At 47.3% G+C, this 18,933-nt stretch overlaps 1 protein-coding gene across 1 annotated transcript; it reads right to left on the bottom strand.

Annotated features, from left to right (window-relative positions):
• Positions 1–5,542: 5,542 nt before the first annotated feature.
• On the bottom strand, positions 5,543–15,124 carry LOC108940851 (secretory carrier-associated membrane protein 5-like). The gene is made up of 7 exons (XM_018763257.2): positions 14,948–15,124; positions 13,809–13,877; positions 13,183–13,302; positions 11,109–11,265; positions 9,805–9,906; positions 7,868–7,985; positions 5,543–7,129 (listed from the first exon to the last, which is right to left on the bottom strand). The coding sequence occupies exons 2-7, from the start codon at positions 13,813–13,815 to the stop codon at positions 6,938–6,940; spliced, it is 696 nt and encodes a 231-aa protein (XP_018618773.1). The 5' UTR covers positions 13,816–13,877; positions 14,948–15,124; the 3' UTR covers positions 5,543–6,937.
• Positions 15,125–18,933: the final 3,809 nt, after the last annotated feature.

Below are 18,933 nucleotides of genomic sequence, written 5' to 3'. Positions count from 1 at the left end.
GGCAGCACAGGGCACAGGGCTGAGGGGGGAGGGGACACAACCTGGACGGGACGCCAGTCCATCGCAAGGCACCCCAAGCAGGACCCGAACCCCAGACCCACCACAGAGCAGCCCCTGGCCAAACCCACTGCGCCACCGCGCCCCCCTTAATAAGTCATATTTAATTCAGATTTAATAAACTACATTAATTTATATTATATTACATCAATTATTAATTATTATTGTTAAATTAATAATTGATGACACTATTACATTGTGTCACTCGCCTCCCTTTCATTCTCGGCTCACTGCTGCTGCGGGCGGCCTGCAGAGAGACACCGGCTGGGGGTTTCTGAGTTCTCTCCGTCCCATTCAGAGCGATTTGTAATTTCCACTTTAATTTAAACACTTAAACAGTCTCTGCAGACAGAAATACACAGAAGCACGGAGCTCAAAAGGGCAACGGCATTCACGTATGTTTATTTAGCCGACACTTTTCTCCGAAGTAGACTAACTTACCACGTTAAGTTTCCTACCATTATCTACCCATTTGTACAGCTGGGTGATTTTACTGGAGCAATTTCAGGGTAAGTACCTTGCTCTAGAGTACTGTAACTGGAGTTGGGATTTGACCTATGACCTTGAGGTCCAAAGACCGCAGCTCTAACCGCGACACTTCCAGCTGTCCTCAGCAGCGATGACAACTGGCCGGAAGTAAGAGCAACCGATGGGACCGACCCAACAGAGGTGTGTCCGGCGAGGCGCTGCGGTCGCCATCGCTCCTCTCCAGCACGCAGTGTGTTGACATGGAAGGACAAACCGAACCCAGGCGGCAGAATTCGGGCTCATCGGAGACCTCCGTGGACCCCGCGCTCCACACGTCATCCACGCGCGGTCTCCCTCGCTCTTCGCTGCCCGGTGTTTGTGCCGAAGTCTTTGCTCTCAGGCTCCAGGTAAAGCCCGTGCACTTTACTCTGCTGCCTCCCTCCCCGCCCCATTAGCGGGAACCCAGAACCGCCGTCCTGGAGGAACGGGGGACGGGAAGTTCGAGTTCAGACTCGGCCAATTAGCCGCAAACAAATCTCACACAGAGAGGCCCTGCGTGCGCCGGGGTTAACCGCCCGCGCCCCTCGGCGGGTATTAAAAGGCTGTCACGGGCCCTTCAAAATGATTGCACATAATTCACCTCTCTGCTCGCTTTCATGCCGTACAGTAGCCGCCTCCGTGAGGAGCGTCCCTCCCGCGGCCTGCCGCACACTTACCCTAATGCTCCTCTCATGTTGCTGCGGCTCGTCTCAGCAGAACACTGTGTTTATCATATGAATACACATATTTTTCAGGTCGCCATGGCAATGGTGGCAGCTGACCGTGCAGCACTGGGTTGGGTGGCGGAGGGGGGGGCGGTGCGGGCGGTGCGCAGTTACGCAGTTTGGGTGGATGCTGAACGCGGTGTTTGAAATGGGTCACGGAGCTGGCATGCGTTCGGAGGCACTCCGGCGCCGCTGGGCCGCGAGCCCACCCGCGCACCGGGTTCCTCGTGTGACATCATTTGTGCGTGACTCCCAGGAATCCATTACTGCGGCCTCCGCCTTTGCAGCCCCGCGATGGGCTTTGATGTAATTGTTTTAAATTTCGGCGATAGAGCCAGGTTGCTGGCGCTTACGCCAATAACACGGGTACCGGCCCTCGGCAGGCGGGATTCGACACGGGGGACCTGTATCACTGTGTCATTTACTGCTCCTCTGAGCGATTCCATCATGCTCAGCACGGCGTGGGGCGGGGGGGTGGAGCGGAGACAAATCCATTTAGAGTGCTTTTAAATCTAATACACAACGAGACGCCGCCTGCGAGAGCAGAATCGTTGAGGAGAAACGGGCGTTTTTACAGCCAGTAAAGTTATTAGCCGGGCAAGCGGACAGAGGATACATCAGAGATGTTGTCCTCAATACCGGGCCGCTCTGTCGCGCGCCTCAGGACCGCGCGTTTCCTTCTGGGCGCAAAAAATGTGCAATTACAGGATCACACACTGCCCCCTGTGGGTCTCCAGGTGAACTGCACACTCTGCAATCCGATTCAGTAGTGCCATCTAGTGGTCATTAAAAATACACACTCCTTTTTTTTGTTTTTTTTTTTTACCAGCTGCATGTTGCTTATTGATGTGAATAGTTCATTCATCAGGACATTGTAAACTCAAAGCAGCATGTATATATTAGCACAGCTCTATGGAGCATAATGTACATATGGAAATATTAGCGCGGGCGCGGTCTGCTGCTGCAGGTGTTCCGATTGTGCATCAGCGAGGACGGAGAGGGAACTCATTTGCGGACCATTAAGATGCGAGGAGACTAATGTAGCTCGGCATCGGGGCCAGCTTCATTAACATTTAATTGTTTCGGCGGATGATGCAACGCAGCGTGGCCCTCTGATAGAGCTCAGACACGCAGAAAAATCCACAGTCACCAATAAAACCAATAAAGGTCTGCTAAAGGTGCACACGTCCAAAGCGTGGCAGAAATCACACACAGAAACACACACCCGCAGGCACAGACGCCCCGATCCACATCCCGCGTGTTTTTGTCTCGGAACGGGTTTGCATCAGAGGAAATGTTACACTAAAAACGGGGAAAAGAAAAGGGGTGATGCTGCACTTCGCAGAATGTGTCGGATATTTATTAAGGGCCAAGGAGAACGGATACTGTAGAAAAAAGAGCATTTGTCATCGTTATGCTGGACCACATGCCCAAGGTGATGAGCCCGTTGCACGTACACACCGGGAATATCTCTGAGCTCTGTTTCAGCAGCCTTGCGGTTGGTATCGGCTATAAATTGCCTTTCGGCCTTTCACGATACCGGAACGCTGACATTATTCTCACGGAACCTAATTATCCCGACCGCCTCACTACAAGCGTTCCTTGTATAACGAGTCTAATTTGTTCCCAAAGATGTGCTCCTGTAGACTGTTCTGGTAAAAAAGAACTCTTCATTGCCGTTAATTTAATAGCGAAAATAGATAATGTGTTCCGGAGCCACAAAAACTTCACACTTTTTTTTTTTTTTTTTTTTTTTTTTTTTTTTTTTCTCGCCAGTTCTTACCTTGTTTTAAACACAGAGAAAATGTTATTCAAAACCAAGCCCGGAATAGCAAAACTATTTAAAGATGCATTTAAAAACAGACTTAAAACTCAAGTTAAAAGTTGCTTATACATTTACGCATGTCGGGTGCAACCTGATATTATGGTCTTACTTTTTCATGTTTTCTGGTTTAGTCTGTGTGGAGCTTGTCGAACACGTGTGTGTGTGTGTGTGTGTGTGTGTGTGTGTGTGTGTGTGTGGGATTGCGATGGGCTACTGCCCAGTGCTCAGTGTCACCAGGGTGCATTTTTATAATTTTTTATATTTTTCATTCTCTATTTTTGTTTCTCGTAAGTGTGAGCTGACAGCTTGTCGTGCAGATTTTACTATACAAATAAAGGGACATTGTTAGGACATTTGCTCAGGGATGACTTCAGACCAACAGCCAAGAGTATAAAACTGGACAAGACTACCAGTGTGTGTGTGTGCGTGTGTGTGTGTGCCTCTTCATATGCTGCTTCAACAACTTACATTTCATCCTCCTCTTAGTTCTAGCACACACACACACACACACACACACACACACCAACCACACTACTCCAGACTCACAGTCACAGCGTCGCTTGTTTCACAGGTCCCGCTTGTCGTACTTTGCTAATGGAGCACTGATGTAGGACAGAACGAGGTCAAGGTGGGACGATGACAAGGGAAGGAAAGGTGTGCTGGTTCCCCATGCGACCCCCCCCCCCCCCCAGCCCAGGTTTTGGGCCCCAAATTCAGCGGCCCGCTGTCCCTCCGCAAACGGCCGACACGCATTCTCGTACGAAACGCGACAGCGAGAACGTGAACGAATTCACCACCAAGTTTATTACCTAACCACAATCCAGAGCCTTGTACAAAATAAGGTTTTCTAGGTGTAAAATACACTTATTACATATAATATCGTAGATATTAGATAGTGTTAGATTATTGCTACTGTCACTAACTGCATCACATTATTACTGTACTATGTTTAGAATGTTTAATATCTCAAAGAAAAAAAACGTTACGCTGCATTTTCTCAATGTGTTACGGCCCATTTCGACTTCTTGACACTTCTTAAAAACGAAATTGTTAGATTCTGATGCTAAAAGATTAAAAATAACCTCAGAATGTCTTTACCTATTCATTTCTATAGACATTCATATTGCAATCCACACACACACACAAAAAAACCTATGGACACATTAATTTAGAAAAGAAGAAACATAATGAACAGAGAAAAATTACTGTAAATTATATGAATGTAGGGGGGCGCGGTGGTGCAGTGGGTTGGACTGGGTCCTGCTCTCGGGTGGGTCTGGGGTTCGAGTCCCGCTTGGGGTGCCTTTGCGGCGGACTGGCGTCCCGTCCCGGGTGTGTCCCTTCCCCCTCCGGCCTTACGCCCTGTGTTGTCAGGGTAGGCTCCGGTTCCCCGCGACCCCGTCTGGGACAAGCGGTTCTGAAAATGTGTATATGAATGTACCGTTGGAGCTACAGGTGGATCATCAGTCACATCTTAACTATAGAATAGGTCTATTGTTAGTCATATAGCTCAACACAAATATTTCAACAGAACAGGTCATTTCACTGACGTGATATGATGGAAACACCCTTTGAGGCCGTCACTTGGTAGATAATAGATGTAGCGCTACCAAAACACATATCAGAATGCAAGGTGTATGAGTTTACACACTGTGGGCCAACCCCCCCCCCCCGAGCTCTTTACGGTGCACCGCCGTCTGAGGCTGGGAGCTGAGCTTTCACCTATCGTGGTGAAATGGAAAAAAAACAGCTGGTAGGGTAGTGGTTACAGCTGCTGTCTTTAGACCTAAGGGTCATGGGTTCAAATCCCACCTCCAGCTGTAGAAAGCTTAAGGAGGGTACTTGCCCTAGAACTGCTCCAGTAAAAAGTACCCAGCTGTATAAATGGGTAAATAATTGTGAATACTCCAAGGTGCTTTGGAGAAAAGCATCAACTGAATGAGTAAATGAAAGTGGGGGGGGAGTCACTAACACCTTTCTCATGCTCTTGCAACTATAGCAGGAGAGGCATTTAGAAGTCAACTGGTTTAATGTTCACCTCTGATGTTAAGAGTATTATGGGAAAAGCAGAGACCACAGAGTGGGGTGACTGGTAAGCGTTGGTGGGAGGAATAAGAAAAGCCCTGGGTACCGGTGTATTTGGTTTGCCGTAAAGTGATCCCAGCTGAGGAGGGTCCCGGCTTCAACGGTGGGTTGATGACGATGCTCTATGTGTACATGTGTGTCCTGCATACCAGTAGCAGAAAGCAGCAGTGTCCATGGCCGCATGGGAATTGCTTGACCCATCAGTCTGAAACTGCTTGTCCCGGTCGGGGTCGCGGTGAGCCGGAGCCTAACCTGGCAACGCAGGGCGCAATGCTGGAGGGGGAGGGGACACACCCAGGATGGGATGCCAGTCTATCACAAGACACCCCATGCAGGGCTCGAACCCCAGACCCACCAGAGAGCAGGCCCCGGCCAAACCTGCTGCCACCCCCCCGAACACACTATATGTCCTTTTGAACGCTGGTTCTGACTAATCTCAACATCACTTAAGTGACCAGTTACCTGACTTGGTTCAGGAGGCGAATAACCTGGATGAACGTGTCGTATTAGTTATGGCGAGACCCAGTGTCCGTGACCGTGTGAACTAAAGGACACGCTGAGCAGCGCAAGCCCTCAGTGACACAGAGAGTAGAGCCTCTGCTTAACAAGTGAGCATCTGCCCGCGGTTCTGCCGCTGATCCGCAGGGAAGGCGCGAGGAAGCGGCAATCAGTCGTCTCCGTGCAGAGTGAGGACGTGTCTGAGGGCGAGGGAAGCGCGGCTAGGGATGGCTCCAGCAGCGATGTGTGTTTACAGGCGATCGCAACTGGCACAGGCCTTGTCAGGAGGTCAGGGTGCGAGAGCTGTGTATCACCTACGCCTACGGTGCTGCTTCCCTTCTCGTGATACTTCAGCTGAGCAGCTGCCAATACAAGCCCTTCCCTTCAGCCAGAAATGCATAATAATTCAGAAGTAACACTGATTTTTTTTTAACGTCTAGTTTATGCCGTAGCCCAGCTATTCCTGAGAATTAAAAACACAACATATTAATAATTAGCACTCGAAGCCCTCTTCCAAATCAAAGCACAAGAATAAACGCTCGCTTGTCTCGAGCATTCATTCCACTTCTCGGTCTGCGTGTCGACTGATTATCTTTGATGATAACGCTTGGTAATTAGAAAATATGTTGTAATAGTTCTTCGGGGAGGGGTCAGAAAATCCGAACCCCTGGGAACAACGCTGAGGCAAGCAAAGGTGTTCACTTTCACAGTCAGAGGTGCACAGGGAACCCCGCAGAGGTCTGAAAGCCAAGCTTAGCAAAATATATACTTTTTGAAAATCCCAAAGTTGAAACAAAGAGCAAGAAAAGGCTATCAAAAAAATAGGTTTTTATAATCCCTCCTTTTGTTAAATATTGCTAAATACAGTGTTAATTCTTCGTATGTTGTTTTCCCTATAGACTATGTGAAGTATGTGCCTTGGTGTATATGCAGTATTTCTTACCCTGATTGCTTGAAAAACCTTCATCACTGTGGCAGTGAATAAAATATAATCAGTTGTGTGTGTGTGTGTGTGTGTGTGTGTGTGAGACACCATGCTAGCTGCCACAGGGCTAAGGTGTGTGGCTGGTAAAATGATGGGGGACAGAGGGGGTAACATGGTGATGGATGGAGCCTCAGAGAGGCCTTGTTCTACAAGGGCACCAGAGTGCCAGTCCGCATGTCAGGGACTTACACGTCTCAATATTTGCTTCGTATCGAGAAATCATCTTCCACCCCCGCCCCCCGGTTCTCTACTCCCCTACATCTGGTTGTCGTAGTCGTAGCTGGGCGCGGAGTATTGTGCCCCCTGCGGCTGCATGGCACTCTGCGCTGCCCCCACAGCCGCCTGCTGTGCCGCCTGCTGCACGTGGGGGTTCTTCCAGGCGCCGGTGGCCCACTCCTCTTGGGCCTTGCTCATGCTGCCTCCGCTGCCCCGGTAGAAGTTGTGCACCTGCAGGCCGAGAAACAGACGGCGGGGGGGGGGGGGGGGAGCCTCAGTTAGAACAGCCAAGAGGCGGTACGAACACAAAGTTCAGCGTAAATGTATTTGCTTAGGTTTGTATAGTCATCTTCTAGGAAAACAGTAATACTAGTAGTAACAGTAATATTCACTGTAGCATTCAGGGTAAGTACCTTGCTCAAAGGTAGCATTAGAACAGGAGCTGGGATTCAAAACCTGGGCGCTTGGATTGCAAGGCGACAACTGCAACCGCTACGCCACCTGCTGTCCTCAACTTTACCCTCAGTGTCACTTATTAGTACAGCTGGATGTTTAGTGAAGCAACAGCGACGGTGTCATACGACTGAATGCAGCAAGAGGAGGGAAATTGCTCTGTGGAACTAGAGGGTCAGCATGATGTCAACAGGTCATTTTAGTGGTAAGTCAAAGATGAATTCTGCTACTTACACTGATTTACCCATTTATGCAGCTGGGATGTTTTTATTGGAGCAATTCAGGGTAAGACACCTTGCTTAAGGGTACTACGGCAGGAGGTGGGGTTTCAAGCTTTGTTCCTTCACCACTAAATCACCTCGGGCCCAAGACGCTGAATTTACTGCGGTAACTCTTTAACCACCCAAGTTAAGCAGTTGTGTGACTGAACTGTGTGACTGTGAGACCGTGGTGCTACCGTACGGTAACTTTTACAGCTTTTACAGTGTCTCCGATCCATGGGACACTACAGCTTACCTTGGTGAGCGCGATGAAGGAGAGCGCAGCCACGGCGGTGAACATTACGGTGGGGAAAAGCATGACGACAGCCGAGCCAATGTTGGTGCCAAAGAAGGAGATGGTGGCGAGCCAGCCGCTACGAGGGTAGAGGACGAGGTTCACACGTGAGAACAAGGTGGGTGACGGAGGGAGGAACTGGGGGGGGGGGCGCTCTGCGTCCGAACATCTCCGTTATTCTCAACACATGAATCGCTCATCCGTGAATATTTCTGCGGACATGTACAAATTGGACAACAGACGTCGAACAAGACGAATAACCTGGGTTAGGCAACGCAAAACATGATAAAGTAAGATTGACTTTCTTTTCAAATGTCTGTTGGGAGTGAAGAAATTCAACCACAAATATCCTACATGATTACCCTTACGTTTACATTTATTTAGCCGACGCTTTTCTCCAAAGTGACACACACCTCAGAGAAAATACTATGACTGCATTAAACCGTGAATTGCATCATTACATCATTACACCATTACATCACCATTACATCATTACATGCTGAACCATCAAGACGCTACATGTATCCAAATGTTTCTTTCTGCGGGAGTATTAATAGCGATGCCTTCTTTTTTGAAGGAACATAGGCTGATTACTCTTTCATGTCTTTTGTTGTTATGGTTATTCTTGATCTTCAGCTAGAAAAATTAACATCTGATCTGCATGATAAGTCAATTTTTTTGCGCAATATTTAAAGACCCTTTTGGAACTTCCTAGTGCAACCTGATCACATATTTGAAATACCGAAACCTCTTACCCCTGATTTATGTATCTGTATGTCCACCCCTCCTTCGTATGATTGGGTCCCATACAACAAAAACGACTTAAAACTGCTTGTGAAAATATATACAATTTCCTTATAGATGAGCATATTATTCAGTATGAATAGCATATGGTCATGTGGTCATTTTACAATACAGTCTATATATAAACTGTATTGTATGTATTACAATGTATATACAATGTATAGTAGTGGTGGACAAACAGAGGAAGAAAGTCGTAGTGATAGATGTCGCCATCCCAAGCGATGGCAACGTCAGAAAGAAAGAACATGAGAAGCTTGAGAAATACAAAGGACTGATAGAGGAGCTAGAAAAGATGTGGAAGGTGAAGGCAACAGTGGCCCCCGTGGTAATCGGAACACTTGGGGCTGTGACCCCTAAGCTAGGAGAGTGGCTCCAGCAGATCCCGGGAACAACATCCGAGATCTCTGTCCAGAAGAGCGCGGTCCTAGGAACAGCTAAAATACTCCGCAGAACCCTCAAGATCCCAGGCCTCTGGTAGAGGACCCGAGCTTGAAGGAGTAAGACTGCCCGCAAAAAAGGGGGGCGAGTGGGGAATTTTTTTTTTTTTTTTTTTTATAAACTGTATACACATGTAAATATTAAGTCTGTTATTTAAATCATACACACAGCTCTTATAACATGAATAACAATTTTCTTGTGGTTTAGAACATGACACTGATGGCCGTAAAATAATTCACCTGCTTGCACAATTCATGGTAAAAGTCCTTTTTTGACACAATTCAACATTTTTTTTTTTTTTTTTTTTTTTAGAACTGTTAACATGTTGGCGTTATTACTGTCACACATGACAAATATTGATTTTGTTTAATTTTATTTTAGTCCGGGAACCAATGATGTTTTAATGAGAAAGGAAAGCTGCAGCGCCACTGAAACGAAATAATGTGCCGTGATGTAAATACATTTGCTCGTCTGCTCTATACCATTTGCAAGATGGAAATGAAAAGTTGGCACAACTCTGAATTTCTGCCCAAACACACGGGACGCCTTTGGCTCTCCTGCTTAGCACTGGGGTCTGCAGACTGACCACATGACCGGACACGGTGTCTCTGTGCTCTTGTCCCTTTCTGGGACACGCAGACGAGGTGCTGCCTTACCACACGCCCCAGCCTGGGATCCCCACCGCCTGGATGATGCTGATTGCCACCTGGGCCATGAAGACGAAGAAGAACGCCATGAAGTTGAAGGAGCTGTCAGTCCTGTCGGAGAGCGGAGGAAAGTGCGGTATTTTCCGGCAATGCCGTACACTCTGGAAGTGTTTCGGCAGAGGTTTACTGCGGTAGAAAATCATTATTATTGTTCACCCACTTACTTGCTGTTGAGCATTTGTCTTAATGGAGGGGTGCAGCAGTCTGGAGTCTATCCATGTGGCACTAGGCTGGGCTGGGTAGACCCCAGATTGGATCCCAGTCAATCACAGGATAATCACACATGCGCACACACACACACACACACACACACACACACATACATCGTCTGAAGCCGCTTGTTCCAAGCGGGGGTGCGGCAAACTGGAGCTGAACCCGGCAACACAGGGTAGAGGGCTGGGGGGGGTGGAACCTAGGATGGGACACCAGTACGTAGCAAAGCACCCCAAGCAGGACTCGAACCACAGACCCGTGGCCCCCCACACACATACACGCACACACAAAAAATAGGCAATTCTGAGTCACCAATGCACATGGACCATATGTGCTTCGACTGTGGGAGGAAACCAGAGCATTCCGAAGAAACCCACACGGACATGGAGAGAACATGCAAACGCCACACAGGCTGAATGGGGATCAAACCTGTGTTTGCTTATTATTATTATTATTGTTGTTGTTGTTGTTGTTGTTGTAGACATTGTGTGATAATATGGATAACTTGCAGGAACAACTATGGTGAAGTACCTTCCTGAACACAGCAGGTCCTCCCCTAAAACCTGAACTGACTAATTTCTGGCCACAAATCAGCACCTCTAGTGTCCGCTCTGCTGTCTGGGTAATTACTGATTACTTTTGCTATGAGTCAGTGTCATGTACCATTAATAATTACATAATTACTTCATTACAACTCTTCTAAACAAACAAAAAAGCAAAAATAAATCATAATTGTGAACAACACATAATTCCCAGAGCTCCAGGCTCTCTCCTGCCTTCGCACCCTTCCGCTTGGAGCTATTTTGGGAAGCGGACGCATATTTTGCTGACTGTGAGTTTAGTGGGTTTCACTACCAGGTAAGACAAGCAACACCTTCTCTCCCACACGGGCTTCCCAGGGTTACTGACACTGCAGTGACAGGAGGTGTGTAACTAATGGAGAGAAAAGTGTAACGGCGCATTGTGTGTTAATTCTAATCACTAGAAGGGCCTCAACAGCCCAGATGTGCCAGTGAGGTCCAGCTGCCCTCAGGACTTACTTGAACGCCTTGTAGATGGGTCGGAACCAGCACACGTAGGAGCACGGCGTGAAGAGGATCAGCCAGATGATGGCCATGCCGAAGTTGGTGACTCCTCCCCCGCCGCACATCCACGCCAGGCAGCCGATCAGGTTCACCGCCAGGGTGGCGCTGTTAACTGCGAGCCACGGAGAGACCAGGATGACAGAGGGACACGGCTACCTGGGACTTGTCTCCAAAGAGTGAAGAGTAAGAACAGTAAGAACAGAGTGTTGCATGATCCCCACCTCCCCAAGCCTCCTAATCCCAACGTCTCTCAATCTTCAGCTTTATTATTATTTATTCATGTAGCTGATGCTTTTCTCAACCGTGACTTACATTTACACATTAATTCAGCTGGGTACTTTTTACTGGGGTAGGGCAGGTACCTATGGCAGTACGTAGCGTAGCGGTCGTGGACTTGTAAGTCGTAGGTTTGAATTTTGCCTCCTGCTATAGTATCTTTGGGCAGGATACGTACTCAGAATTACCCAACTGTATATCTGGGTAAATCACTGCAAGGTGAACACTATACGTTGCTTTGGGGAAATGTGTCAGATATGTGAATGTCGCTACCTTGCTCATGGGTGCTACAGTGGGTGGTCAGGTCCAAGCCCGTGTTTTTTTTATTGCAAGGCAGCAGTTGTAACCCCTAAACTACATGCGGCTCCAATTTCATACCCTTTGGGCATCAGCCTTACTGGTCAAATTATGGCTTGATGCATTTTAATATACCTGTTACTTTGATATTAGTAATAACAATCAAAAGAGCTTAAATAAAGGCTGTCTTTTTTTTTTAAAAAGTGGACACTGAGTAGTGCATTGGTTGTAGATGCTGAATCACACTTGAAGGACCAGGATTTGAATCCTTGCTCCTACTGCAGTACCCTTCATCAAGGGTGCCCTGATTTCCTCCGGTGAAAATTACCATCATCAACACCCGTTTGTCCTGAGCCGCAACCTAACCCAGGGCGCAAGGCCAAAGCGGGAGGGGACACACCCGGGGGGGGATACCAGTCTATTACAAGGCACCCCAAGCAGGACTCAAACCCAGACCGGCCACACAACAGGCGCTGGCTGAACCCAACACGCCACAACCCCCCCGTAGAAATTACCCAGCTGTATAAATGGGTAAACCATTATATGTAGCTTAATATTGTAAATCGCTTGTAAGAAAAGCAGGGGTTAAATAATTGCAAAAGAAAAAGGCTTTATTGGATTAAAAACTTGGTTGAAAATTACACAAGGTTATGACTAAAGTTTATTCGCCATAGGAATTCAATCAGTATTGATAAGTATCAACCATGCGAACTGTTTCTCATTCAAAGATCACTGTGAGCTATATTATTAGAGGAATGTGGTGCATTATGACTGAAAACTCCTCCAAAAGCTGCAACCTGTGCCATGTGCCATATTTGCCGTGACCTTTCCTTCCATTAACTGGGCAAACGGATTATTCCGGCAATGCAGACAGTTTTCACTATGCAGTCAGACACAGATACAGACCTGAGAGATGCTACTCAGAAAAGTAAGTGAGCTAAAGCAAGCACAAACATGGACATGATCAGGTTGCAAGCAAAATCAAACCAAGCGAGAGCCAAACGAGTGTCTCTGAGAGGAGACGGCTCACAGGCTGAAGGGGAAGTGAACCCCAGAGACGAGAGCGGTACCATGGGAAAGAACCACTGCTGGTTGAGAGAGAAAGAGCTGCCATAGTAGCAGATGCATGGGGTACCTTTCTGCACATTTATCTTTTAGGGGGGAGATCTGTAAAAAGATCAAATATTAGTCATAGCAATAGGAACAGCGACTGATGGGCAACAGCAGTCAATGTCACACAGATATTGTCACCAGGATGTCTCTGAATGCATCACAGTGTTTAACACCCTGTATTTAAAACAGACGCAGAGGGATGAGGTCAAAAAAATGGTGGGTCGTTCTGCTGTGGGGGGTGTTCTTTGTTACTGGATGGGTTTTAACCGTGATGGAGTAATGATCTGTGTTGAGCTGTTGGACCGGATGTGGCGGTAGGGGTGGGGACTGCCACCGCACTCACAGATCCACAGATAGTAGAGCCTCTTGCACATGGTGCGGTGCTGGTCAGGGATCTCGTTGAAATCCTGGTAGAAGCACGGCTTCAGGGGAATGAACCCGGGCAGCGGGGGAAAATTGTTCTCTGGAGTCAAGGGGGCACACAGCATGATGTCACAACACGGCAACAGAACTCTGGGGTGTACTAAGGCCATCGGCCCCTTCGGCGTTCAACAGCGTTGCGGCATTCTGTGACGTATTAAATGTAACAATGTGTCTCTTTTCTGTCCATATGAAGTATTATTATTATTATTATTATTATTATTATTATTATTAACAATTAGATCACATCTTTGTACGAGGTGACTTACAATGTGAGATTAGAAAAAAACAAGGTAATTACAGTTATTTAACCATTTATACAACAGGATATTCTTGCTGGAGCAAATCAGGGCAAAGGGACTACCCCTGGTAAATGCTGGTAAATTATAAATTGTAATTATAACTAGAATGTTTTCATATCTAAGAAATTCCTTAGTCCATAATATTGCAATAGATATGTGCACACGAAGTATTATCATTCATCTTAAAATACAACCACATTTTTCAGCAGTATCACAGATGTGTTTTGTTCTTTGTTTGAGAAGTTACCTGCCATGAAGTCAAATTGATTATTTCACTTGATGGTCGTCAAAAAAATATCTGTTTTCTGTCTTGGAGCTGAAAGAAACGAAAGAGCATCATCACTGCAATATTCCTCTGATGGCCAGAGAGCACTGAAAAATCATCTCTCTCAGATTATTACTGCTCGCTCCTCTGTGTTGGTCAAACTACACTCACAGGGACTGCTCACTACCACACTATTAACAGACCACAGACACACAACTGCTTCACACACACAACACACTTAACAACTCGTTCTCTGGTCTTAGGTGGCAAATATTAGGCGACTCTGCCTGCAGTAGAAAAACTTGCATGTATATCCATGTATCATGGCCCACATTATTATTATTACTATTATTATTATTATTATTACTATTACTATTATTACTACTACTGCTACTACTGCAATTCTTTGGATTTCACATCTTTTCAGCTGCTGGTGTAAAAACTATACCCTCTTGAGAAAGGACATAGCTGTAAATCTTGGGTAGGAGGTAAATTCCAGATTTAGGTCAAATTAGGGTTAGGGTCAGCTGGTCTAGGGAGCCCAAAAGAAAGTACCCGTTATAAATCACTAACAGCGTAAAGGATTCTGCTGACTATAGATGCTGCGCAAATCACCGCCTGTTTTTGTGAAAGAGATGTTAACGTTTGGCTGGAGCATAACTCACAAACAATGTCCATAAGCGTTGTTGTTGTTGTTGTTACTGCCGTTGCTGTTATTCTTATTCTTATAATAATAATAATAATAATAATAATAATAGTAGAGTGTTTATGGGAACTGTGGGTCATTCTGCTGTCCGGCACTGCTAAACAAGCCCTGCTTTATTAATTTTATACCTAGGAGGAGGACAGGGGGTGGAAATTGTTCCTTCAGACTTTTAACACCACGTGCAATCTCTGTCGTCGCACACTTCGCAATTCTGCCAAGACGAGTCGCATATGAATCTCGCTGGCGCGTTCGAATCAACTACGAGGACACGGGGTCGGGAAGCCCGGAACTTGAGTTGAGGCAGGATCGATGGCGGATCGAGGCCGATCGGATCGGCGCGGTGCGAGCGCGGAGCGGGACGACGTGCCGCACTCGACTCGGGCCCCCCGCAGGGACACGGCACTAATCTCCTTACCTCCTCGACGCAGCACTGCGCCACCCGCGCTCGGCCCCTCACTGCTTGCTGCCAGCTCGTTTCGCTCCGGGGAATTTCATTACAGCTTCCTTAATTAAATAGCGCGCATCAATAATACAGCCTCGTCTCGAATTCGACCGAGCGGAGCCGGGCCGTGTCAAGGTACCGAAATGCCTCTGCTCCTCCCACCGCTGACCGCGACACGTCAATCATCACCAAACGTCCCGGCAGACGAGCCAATCAGCAGCCGGGATGCGTCCCACAGTCTCCGCCTACCGACGTATCGCCCGCCTTCCGGGATCCGGCGCTGTCCGCGGTCCTGAAACTCTGCTGCCCCAGGCGGACAGTGTCGTAGAAACACACACACACACATTGTCCGAAACAGGAATGAATTATTATTATTATTATTATTATTATTATTATTATTATTATTCAGCCAGGATGTGTGCCGATATACTGGACGGAAGTGTTTGTGTCAGACACTGAACGTGTGGCTCGCTGTTCTCGTCTTCAAGGTGACATCGAGTGTTTCTCTCACGAAAGTGTGACGTCACATTACGTAATGGGTGACAAGGACGATTCATGGAACAGTAGGTGGCGTAGTGGTTAGAGCCTTCGGACCTGAACGACCCCGGTTTAAATCCCAGAGATACCTTCTTGGATAAGTGGGTAAAGTTAATTATCCGGTATGTGAGTCGCCTTGGACAAAAGGGAATCTGTAGTGTAAAATGGACTCAGAGAGAGTAAAATCAACAGGAATCAAAGGAACACTTACTCTTTTTATGTGTAATTATTGACCTGCGAATGTATGAATGTATCTGTTTTGAGTGAACAGTGCACTTGATTGGAATTTATATTATATTATATTATATTAGAGTGGCGCAGTGGGTTGGACCGGGTCCTGCTCTTCGGTGGGTCTGGGGTTCGAGTCCCGCTTGGGGTGCCTTGCGACGGACTGGTGTCCCGTCCTGGGTGTGTCCCCTCCCCCTCTGGCCTTATGCCCTGTGTTGCTGGGTAGGCTCCGGTTCCCCGCGACCCCGTATGGGACGAGCGGTTCTGAAAATGTGTGTGTGTGTATTATATTATATTATTGCTACCAGCAGATGGCAACGTTAGGCCTTTTTTTTTGAAGGGGGCGGACATAAACCTACTTCTACAGTGTCTTTTATCTCAGGGGGGTTTCTCATATTCGCTTGCCTCATTTGCCTTTTTTACAGAACCGACAAAGGAAGGTGCCCACTTCACAACCTCAATGAAATACTCTTGTTGGCACCCTGTGGTTGATGTGGTGGTTGGGGAGGAAGTTAAGCTGTTTGGTCTTGAGTCATGGAGATGCACGATGCCATTGCTGGATGTTTTTTTTCTTTGGCTTCATGGTGAAGTCGGTTGGACTGGGCCCTTGTGTACAACCGTTGTAATATATGCATGGGGTGTAACACCTTGTCCGATGTATCTTGAAAGAATGAATGATGCTGTGAAACTCCAAAATAGAATCCCAGGCTACTCTGGGCTACCACAACTGACAGCAGGTCAGAGTTAATAACATATTTTCAGTCAATCCCAGCAGCAGGTCTTTGGGACATGGGTACAAATGAGAGCCCTTGGCATTAAAAGGAAGAACACAAAGTACAGACTACATTCTCCATCAAGGCCAGGACCAAACCCTGGACTCTGGCAGTACAATGCAGCGTGAGTCTGGAATGAATGTCCTAGGCTCTCGCTTTCATAAAGCTGATGTGCACCTAAAGAACTGCAGAAGAAGAAAGAGTGCATGTCCTTTTTATAAACAAACCAGAATAATCCCCTGTAAAGCTCTATAGTTCCAGGAATCATAAAAGCAAAAAGAGCTGGATGGTTGCTTATCTGTTGCAAGACAATGTTGCGCCCTTGCTGGCTCCTGGAGCTTCTTAGCGCATCCAGACTGCTTTGTTATTGAAAGTGAGAGCAAATCTTGCAAAACCTGAGAGGTGGCCTTACTTTACACCTCTTGCATTTATTATTCCTGTTTCTCTGGAATCCTTTAACTGCTGACATTTCATCACTCATCAGACCAATGGCACAGTCCTTTGAATACCCACTCACTTCACTGACCAATGACCCACACCGGAGGATGTCAGTACTGCTCCACACACACCCTTTGCAGCTTTGAATCCCACCTCCTGCTGTAGTGCCCCTGATGAAGACACTGACCCTGAATTGCTCCAGTAGAAATGACCAAGATGTGTAAATGGGTAAATAAATTTAATGTGTCTTAAAATAGTAAGTCACTTTGGAGAAAAGTGCCATGGAGAGAACAAGCAATCTCCAGGCAGGCTAAGATACATTTGAACCCATCTCTGAAACCGCAGCTCAGGTGCTGTGAGGCAGCAGCACTACCTGCTGCACCACCATGCCATACACTGCGTCAGTGTGGTTTCCTCTCCTTAAACATTCCTGGTACTGTTTGAGCGCAGGCAGCAGAGACAAAGTGAAGGAAACAGACCCATTAGGGGACTTTAAATCCCCAGTAGGCAGGACACTTCCTATTGAAAGAGAGCGGGAAGAGGATGCAAAGGATGACAATGGCGCCAGCACTGCCTCCGCGGGCCTTGCCAGAGAAGTGGGAGACCTGCGTCAGAGATGGCAGTGCTACCCAGGGGAGGCGAAGATGCTCAATGGCTCCACAGATGTGAGTGGGCAGCCGCAGCGAAGGCCAGCGCACAGCAGGAGCTGAAAAACCCACACAGACCCGATCCTGAGCGTGACATTTCTGAGCACAAGGTGTCCAAAAGGAATAAAGCATAAGAAATCTTACTGTTCAGTTCTGTAGGTGAAAGCAACCCCATTGATGTAACGCTGTGTCTCGTTCCCATCCGTGTCCTCCTCATTAGTATTCACAGGTTTAATCCTATGGTTGATGTTTGTCAACGTGATGCCGCTGTTGCACATCTTGGTTGAACTGGGCCAGGAACAGGCAGTATTGGCTAGGATCTCTGCCGTAGACCCCTGCCAGCGCAGCTAGGCCCGTTGGCTTGCCGGGTGATTAGCACCACACCCGACATTGCGCACCGCTGAGCGTCTGTCACGCGGCCAAGTCTGCGGCCAGCTAACAGCCAAGCGGACTTCAAATGCACTGGCCTCCTCTGGTACCGGCCACGCAGCGAAAGCGTGCCGATGCTACATCGCTGTAAAATAGTGCCTTTTTTGTTCGACGCCCCCCGGCTACCGCCTGACACACCATGAGTCGAGTACAGAGGCGTGTAAACATTTCTGCAAGCACACAGTCATATGCCAGAGTCAGAGCTTATACCCGTGCATGTGCACGGTGGGTCACGTACAATACGGCACTGAACGCTTCACCGCACATGTGAGAAAATCGCGTTCAGTCACACGGGCGCCAAATGTAAATGCACACGGTGTGTAAATACACAAAAGATGACACATTACTAATATTATTAAGTATATCAGACACTGTTCATTGCAACTCACAATGTTGGGTTATACACTATGCCTCAATGATTTACTCATTTCTACATTTTACTGGTGCAATTTGCAGTTAGCACCTTGATCAAGGGCTGTGCAGCAGGTTGGTGATGAGAATTAGCTGATGTAAATAATACAAATTCTCCCTTAAACTCCCGAGTGGACACTTTAGTCAGGAAACAGAGCCCTTGGTAGAACCTGGTGGTTTCCAGTGTAAGTTTTTTTGCTATGAGCCACCTACTTTAGAATGCTGGGCTGAAGTTACCATCAATAAACATCAATAAGTTAACTTGATTTTGCAGGTTATATCCTGCAAAAGTACTTAAATTAGCTCTGCTATCCTGTAAACCCAAGCCTTTGTATTTCCATGTATTGTTGCATTGATATGGGTGGCGCAGGGGGTTGGACCCGGTCCTGCTTTCCGGTGGGTTTGGGGTTCAAGTCCTGCTTGGGGTGCCTTTCGACAGACTGGCGTTCTGTCCTGGGTGTGTCCCCTTATGCGCTGTGTTGCCAGGTTAGGCTCT

This window comes from Scleropages formosus, chromosome 11 (genome assembly GCF_900964775.1).
Source record: "Scleropages formosus chromosome 11, fSclFor1.1, whole genome shotgun sequence".
Lineage (NCBI taxonomy): Eukaryota > Metazoa > Chordata > Actinopteri > Osteoglossiformes > Osteoglossidae > Scleropages > Scleropages formosus.
The sequence above is the reverse complement of the archived record's forward strand: the minus strand, read 5'-3'. Positions and strand labels throughout refer to the sequence as shown.

Bases quoted from the DNA above. Each gene is read 5' to 3' on its own strand.
- LOC108940851 (XM_018763257.2), bottom strand. The intron at 11,266-13,182 runs GTGAGTGCGGTG...CGTGGCTCGCAG, and splicing joins GCTCTACTATCTGTGGATCT to TTAACAGCGCCACCCTGGCG. The intron at 9,907-11,108 runs GTAAGTCCTGAG...GCTCTCCGACAG, and splicing joins CCCATCTACAAGGCGTTCAA to GACTGACAGCTCCTTCAACT.